General features: G+C 36.7%; 1 protein-coding gene across 1 annotated transcript; it reads left to right on the top strand.

The window, feature by feature from the left end:
- Positions 1–3318: 3318 nt before the first annotated feature.
- On the top strand, positions 3319–7871 carry si:ch211-215k15.4 (fucolectin-6). The gene is made up of 6 exons (XM_056381400.1): positions 3319–3775; positions 3951–4036; positions 5125–5419; positions 6224–6378; positions 6713–6992; positions 7116–7871. The coding sequence occupies exons 2-6, from the start codon at positions 3955–3957 to the stop codon at positions 7264–7266; spliced, it is 963 nt and encodes a 320-aa protein (XP_056237375.1). The 5' UTR covers positions 3319–3775; positions 3951–3954; the 3' UTR covers positions 7267–7871.
- Positions 7872–7949: the final 78 nt, after the last annotated feature.

Here is a 7949-nt window from a genome sequence, read left to right as displayed (position 1 = left end):
CTACATATTTTTCATAGTATTCTCCTAAAAAAGCAAAATAAACAAAAAAGAACCAAATAACAATAAATAGAAAGAGAAACTCTGATTGGCATGTTTGGTTATTTATTCACATATGCATGTTGTTTAGTTTTTAAAATCTTACTTTGTAAAGTAACTACAGCTGTCAAATAACTGCAGTGGAGTAAAACGAAATAAATCCTTCCGAAATGTAGTAGAGTGGAATTACAGTATCATGTGGCATTAAATAGAAATACTCAAGTAAAGTAACTCAAAATTGCACTAAGGACAGTACCTGAGTAAATGTAATTAGTAACATGCCAACATAGTTTCAGTGAAAGCTTTAATAAATATTTTTCACAATCTAAAGAAAAACAGTTACATATATGCTCTTGTTCTTTTTGAGACTGAAAAACATATAAAGTTTGTCCTTTTAGCTTTTGAAGACCTGAGAATATTTGAAATGAGCAGGCTAACAAACCAAATGGAAAACCTGTTAACATTGAACTTTGCTAGTGGCATTATCTTTTTATTTTAATCCTTTTATTCTGAACGTATCACAGTCACTGACACACTTTATCTTATCAAACCAGGTCATCATGCCTTTTATGAATCAGTTGGCAGTGTATCAGTAATATTATTATTCTCTTATTTTACAGCTTTATCTCTGTGTTTATTAAACTGTCCAGGAAGTACAAACAACCCTATAGAAAGAAAAACAGACAATGAAAGTCCACGTTTACATAATTGCAATTTACATTTACCTAAAGTTACATAACCTGAAAAGATAATCATATTCCTTTAATTTACTCAACATGTTACAACAACATTACATTTACTGTGTATGTCTGTGTGGGTGGGTCAAGATGGCGCCATCCTGTGGTGACACTGTGCAGCTTCGTTAGTTGGTGATGTTTGGTTTTCGTGCCTGTTCGGCTACGAACAGATTTAATTTTTGCAAGAAATAAAAGCCTGTTCGTGAGCCGATACCAGGCTCTTCCTGGCATGAAAAAGCTTGTACCTCCAAGGCCAGGAGGTGGAGCAGGTTTACAACATCTCCTCTGCTCTGAGGTTGACTTCATGAGACAAACTTATATGTTTAAATTATCAAGAGAGGAGATTTTCAGTTATATCAGGCTGTGATCAAATACATATTGACCTTTTCTGCACCAGTTTAAGACCACAGCCTGAGAGAAAAAGTAGTTGGAGAAAATGATGCTGTTTTTACAGCCTCAAAAGTTGTTGGTACTGAGCTGCTCTTTCGCACTGAAAGACATGAGACTCAAACTCAGATGCGGACAGAAAAACCTGGCAATGTTGTTATTAAAATATACATACTTTGTTTTGGAGTCTGCACTGCGCACTAAACAATAAACTGACAAATTAATAGCAACAAAAAATCAGAGGCGCACATGATAAAACCCTGCAAAACGTAGGCCCAAGCCCAATGGTTCCGACTAAAGATGTGAATCTTTAAGTGGGTTATAAAAATAAATTGAATAAATAACCCAAAAACAGGAGTAATTTCTGCATTTGATGTGGAATATTTTCAGTCACAAATTGGTTCCCTGGGTCCTTCGGTTCCCAGGTTTCCCCCTCAAAACCCCAGGTTCATTGTGCAGCAATTGTTTTGCAGTAAGGATAACTTTAATTTTGTTCAGGGATATGGGAATACATGACTAAAGCACACTATCAGTTGATTTAAAGCAGGGGTGTCCAAACTTTTTTCAAAAAGGGCCAGATTTGATAATGTGCCCGGGGGCCAATAGTCCATAAAACCATAAAACCATAACCATAAAAGTTACATGCAAATACACTGCAAATACACTTCAAATGGCAACGTGACCAAATAGAAGCCACTCAGGCGTGAACAACTCTAAAAACATAATTCTGCCTTTCATTCATATCTAGAGAGTCAGATAACATTGAACAAACTATATGGAATACCTTAAACTTCCATGAAGTCATGATCATTTTTAAACAGGAGTTATAAGTAATGCAAAGTTGTCTGTTAAAACATGTGAATTTTATTCGTGTCTTTTACAAGATCATTCAGAAAGTAATAGTTTGTGTCACATCTACAGGTACATGACATCAACAGTTATAGCCAAATCTTATATCAAGAGTTTAATAAAATAAGTTCCATAAGTCCAAGTGCATATATTAACTGTGCTTTTGGATTTTCATTGTTAATTGAGACTGACCAAGAAACAGATAAGTTGCTGACACTAATGAGAAGGATGATACTGAGATCTGATTTGAGGGCACTGGTTGAGATGCGTAAAATGTCACGTAAGTGGGAGTCACTTAGTCTCGACCTCAATCGGCTCTTGTTTAAGTTCATGACAGAGAATGTCTGCTCACACAAATATGTGGAGCCCAATAAGCTCATCTTTTTTTTTTCTTTGCAAATGTTCACATTTCTGGAAACCTGCCTTTATCCAGCTGCCGGTAAAAGTCAACCAGAGAAATCTGCTGGTGTCTGCCATGCAACTCGTATATATTGTAATTCCCATTTCTCCTGAAAGCGGCGGCCCTCACTCTCAACTTTTACTCTTTTTACTTGCAGTCACCATGGTAGAAATGAGCGGAGAAGGGTTCACACACAGAAAAGTTGCACAGCCAGATAGCATTATAGTGGTGCTGCCACCATGAGGTGAAAGGAGGAATTGCATTAAAAATTTTATGATTTATTTAACAGTGCCAGCGGGCTATAAATAATATGTTTTAAGATCGAAGCTGTTGGCCGTATGACATCTGACCAAAGTCCGACTTTGAACATGCCCGATATAAATGCTCTAAAGTGACTCTTGCTTCATCACCTGGGTTTCATCATCTATTCGTAAATCCACTAAGTTCTTATTAGAAACTAGTTAGTTTCAAACTTTTCTAAATCAGATTGCACCATTAAAACCTAAGAAATGTCTTAGCTCATAAAGATTTAAAGGTTGTGTAAATCAGTTACTAGAAAGCATCTGTAGCACTGTTTAATTAAAAGCAATCAACAGGATGTCACTGTAACATCAAAGACTAGCATTCGCAAACCGGTACAAGATTTATTCATTTAGTCTTAGTCAAATATTATTGCCATAACATTTCCTAATTTAAAGTATGTTGTGTTATTTTTGTGAAAAGTAATTAAACAAACATCATTATTAAACAGTATATATCAAGTTTCAAGTCAACTATGTTGCATATTAGCAAGCTAACGTTAGCTTTGTCAGTTGGATATAGTTAGCTACACAACAATTAGCCAAGACCTGCAGTTAGTTAGTGTGTGTAAATATTTAGTAAGAACTAAACTACATAAGAAGTCGCTTGTGTATTTTCTTTTAATGTCGTGATGTGTAAAACTTCAATTATTTAGTAAGTTTGAACTTCAAACAGTGCAGTCACGTGTTCTGTTTTTATGGCTGTATTTTTTTGTTTTATTTTTTATGTTTTAATGAGCACATCACAGTAATCTCTGAATAAAAGAACATGAATAAATAAAGTTCATCTTATCTTTCAGTGCGTCATAGCTGACGGGGCAGTCAATTCTTGAATCTTGAATCTACAATTACAAAGGTACCACCAGACAAAATCAAAGACACTATCTTTACAGCATCACCAGTGTCTGCCAATCACTGACCTTTGTAGTCCAAATTAACCTAAATCTAAATACAAAGGGAAGGACAAAGGACAAGTGCCATAATAAGATGTGCATATAAATATTCCTAAACAGCGCAGCATCAACGGCAGCTCCTCATCCTTCTCTGAATTTACTTCACAAGCCAAGGTAAGAGGTTGTCTTTGAACAGCATTGCTTTTAATAAACACAATTTGGATGGTAATTAAATTTTTGTGCTTGGGCTTAAGACTTCACAAATGTTTCTTATTTGCTTTGTTATTTAATTTTTATGTGTCTGGGATACATTTCACTACATTTCTGTTATTGACTCTCTCTCTCTCAGAACAATGAAACACAGTTCAGCCCTGCTGCTGCTGCTGCTGCCTCTCCTGCTGCCTCTCCTGGGGACATGCTCATTTTACCGCTATCGTAAGTACGATCAATGGAGCGATTAAGTAATGATTCATTTGGCTCGGATGTGTTGAGTGGATTTGGTCAGGTCTTTAGCTTCAACTCCAAACTCAAAAACCTCTTAAGAGTTGTTGTAATGGAGGATCAACAGATGTCCATGTAGTCACCTAAAGCAACACAAACCAATCAGAGGAGGTGATGTGTAGTTATTTGTGTTGTGCAGTCAGGGTGACCGACCTTTGTTGGTCATATGAATCGAATTGTGCAGTGAAAAAAATACCACATTTGAAAATGCTGAGTTACAAATAGAAGTCCTGCAATCAAAACATTAGTTTAGTAAAATATGTAAGTAGCCTATTAAAAGCAAATGTTCTTAAAGTATACGTAAAACTCAAATAAATGGCTTTGTCAAGTGTAACATTTTTATTTGTTAGACTATTGAATTATTATTATTGATGCATTAACAAACATGTAAGCAGCATTTTGATATTTTAGCTGACTGAAGTAAAGATATTTCTACTCATTTTATATACTTTGAAGTGGCTTAATTTACTGTATTACAGTTCCTTGTATTTATAAGATGATCAAAGGGTATTGAAATGATCATCTGAGAGTAAAAAGTAACTACACCTGTCAGGTAAATGTAGTGCAGAAAAGGTAATAATACTTTCCTCAGGAATGTAGTGCAGTAGAAATATAAGGTATTAAATTTAAATATTCATGTAAAGTATAAGTACCCCAAAATTCTGCTAGTTGGCTACAGCCTTAAAGTAAATGTACTTTCCTTACATTTCACAACTTAGTCTCACTGTTACACAAAAATTCAGTCGAATCTTTACGTCTTCCATGAAAACCTTTTATCGACACTGCTATTGAAAGTGAGTAATTTAGGCATTTTAATGATTTATCATGTATCAAATGACAACTTCAAATAAATGCTGGATGTGTAAATAATCAATTTTGTCAAACCAACTTAAAAAGGTGATCATGTGTCAAAGTTGCTGCTGCTCCCTAGTGGCCCAGAAAATCTGTTATTGCAGATTTATTACATTACAAACATCACCAATTATATATTTTAATGTTTATTTCAACTCATTCTTTCATAGAAAATGTGGCTTTGCGTGGCAGAGCGACTCAGTCAAAGCGCTTAGAGGGATCGCAAGATGCGTATGGCGCCGCCTACAACGCCATTGATGGAAACCGTGAGTCTGCGTTATTGTCCGGTTCATGCTCCCACACTGCAAGCCAAACCAGCCCCTGGTGGAGGGTGGACCTGCTGGAGTCCTACGTCGTCACCGCCGTCGTCATCACCAACAGAGGAGACTGCTGTGCAGAAAGGATCAACGGGGCAGAGATTCGCATCGGCAACTCTGTACAATACAATGGTGTTACAAACCCACTGTGAGTGCATGTTAATAGTTGTTGGATGTAGATGAAACATGCGACAGATAGAGCAACAGTTTAATTCCTTTATTTCTTCTAGAGAAATGTGAGTAAGTGAACATACTGACTTACCAGAAACAAGGTTTTCCTCTCGTTCAGCAGGAGATGTAAGAGGATCTGTAATCTAGTAGGTAACGGAGTAAACAAAACCTCTGATGTAGATGGACTTCAAATGTGTGATCAAATTTAAATTCAATTAAATTTAAAAATCGGTCATAATTATGGCTGAATGATATATATGAAATAGAATAATCATATTGTTATTATTGTGGCAAGTATTGCGATAGTTGGAATGGTCATTTTTGGCATTTTACTTTCACTGACAGACTTTTTAGATGATGATGGTGTGATTTTTCTTGAGGCACCACTATGCTTATTTATGGTGTATTCACACATTTTATCTTTATAAAAATAATTGCTTGCCATAATGCAATGTATATAATATTCCAATTAATTGTGCAGCCCTGGGCATAATTATAAAACTAATACCATTTGCTGTCATCAGCAGTTTGTTGTTTACATGGACAACATGGTTCCTGGTAAAACTAACTGGGAATACTATGAAACTGGATCTACTTTTAATTTATAACCATAAGTTTTTTAACAAAACGAGAGATAAAAATGTATAAGTGACCGAATGACTGAAGATTTAAATTAGATGATATAAGAATGGCCAGGTGTTGGGTATTATTTCTTTCAAATACTGCAATTATAGAACAAGATTCATGCCCTGCTTCCTCTCTCTCTCTCTCTCTCTTTTAGGGTTGGTATAATTAGTCAGATCCCAGCGGGAAAGTCTTTCAGGATGTTTTTTGCCAGACGTGTGGAGGGACGTTATGTGACCGTGGTTCTACCTGGTGTAGACAAGACGCTCACACTCTGCGAAGTGGAAGTCTACGGTTACCGTTCCCCAACTGGTGAGAGATGTGATTTGTCCCGTGATGCTGCCGCCTCAGTTTGCTTCTTCCTGTTACTAATAGATATCTACCTGTATATCTACCTGTGGATGCTGACACATAACACGCTACTATACTACTGCTGCTAACTGCTGGTTTTGCAGTGTTGATCCAAGTAAACAACAGGCATCAATGCAACTCTCCATTTTTCTTACCACTGCAAAGGGCAACAATGTGCAAATAGCAATACATTTCATGTTTAAGACATGCACACATTGACACGTTTTTCTGCAGATAGCATTGAGGAGGACTAAGTATTACAGGGCTGATGTCTGTGACTGTGTCCTTTGTGCAGGAGAGAACCTGGCAATCCAAGGAAAAGCTACGCAGTCGTCGCTGTATGCTACAGGCATCGCATATAATGCCATAGATGGGAATCGTGGCACCAACTGGGATCAGGCTTCTTGCACTCACACAAACTATAACTTAAATGCCTGGTGGCGAGTGGACCTGGGCAAAACCTTTAAGGTGTTCTCTGTTACCATAACAAACAGAGATACTTACCCACAAAGACTCAATGGAGCGGAGATCCGCATTGGAAACTCTATTTCAAACTTTGGCAACGACAATCCCAAGTAATTTATCAAAACACTACTATAACTATCTACCATATTGTTTATTTGGAACAACATATTTGGCATTAAATATTATATTTAGATTACTTATCCATTTTCTCTCCTTTCTTCTTCTTCTTCTAGGTGTGCTACTATCTCAAGCATGCCCGCAAGTTTCACCCAAACCTTCGAGTGTAAAGGGATGGATGGTCGCTACGTCAACATCGTCGTTCCTGGAAGAAGCGAGTACCTGACCCTGTGTGAGGTGGAGGTGTACGGCTCCAGACTAGATTAGGTTTGAGGAGGTTCGGTGACATTTAAAGTACAGATGTTTAACCTGTACAGACTAAAGATGGATTACCGATCAAAAGCCAGATTTAATGCATGTTATTTGGGCTGTAGAATATGAATTACGACAGATCCTGCTGTCTTGAGTCTAGCTTATTGTTCGTTTAAATTGAGCTCTTTTCTTTTATAGTTCTTTGTTTTAAATTTTCTTCAATAATTGAGTGACTGTTCAGTGAATAAAATATCAGTAACTTCAGTAAATGAGTATGGGGTCCACGCAGTCACTCTTCATCGGAGCAGGTACAAACCAAACCTCTGTCCTTCTTTAGTGTCATGTGTCCTTTTGAACACAGCGGTGAGACTGAACACTGGCAACTATCTCCACGTGCAACACCTTTCTCGTTACTCGTGATCATTTCATTCAGTGTGCTGTGAATAGAGGTGCTGCAAGGTGTTAGCAATCACGATGCAGGATGTAGTTTGTGGTGCTTTTGAATTGCAAAGATTTGCATGTTTGTATTTGTTTAGAATATATTTCATTTGGTCTAATTTTGTAAATGAGTTTTATTTGAAGATTTCTATTTCGTTAGTTAAATAAACTGAAACAACAGAAACAGCCTGTCGTGTCTTTTCTTGTTTTCAGTTAGTTGGAACAGTTTGTAATGAATTATCTCCAAAGATAATTCTGCT

This window comes from Seriola aureovittata, chromosome 7 (genome assembly GCF_021018895.1).
Source record: "Seriola aureovittata isolate HTS-2021-v1 ecotype China chromosome 7, ASM2101889v1, whole genome shotgun sequence".
NCBI lineage: Eukaryota > Metazoa > Chordata > Actinopteri > Carangiformes > Carangidae > Seriola > Seriola aureovittata.
Note: the sequence above shows the minus strand (reverse complement) of the source record. Positions and strands in the feature narration are given on the sequence as shown.

What these genes read in the sequence shown, in the direction of transcription:
- si:ch211-215k15.4 (XM_056381400.1), top strand. Translation starts at nt 3,955, where the DNA reads ATGAAACACAGTTCAGCCCTGCTGCTGCTGCTGCTGCCTCTCCTGCTG. An exon ending in ATGCTCATTTTACCGCTATC is followed by an intron (nt 4,037 to 5,124) that starts GTAAGTACGATC and finishes ATTCTTTCATAG; the next exon opens with AAAATGTGGCTTTGCGTGGC. An exon ending in TTTGGCAACGACAATCCCAA is followed by an intron (nt 6,993 to 7,115) that starts GTAATTTATCAA and finishes TTCTTCTTCTAG; the next exon opens with GTGTGCTACTATCTCAAGCA.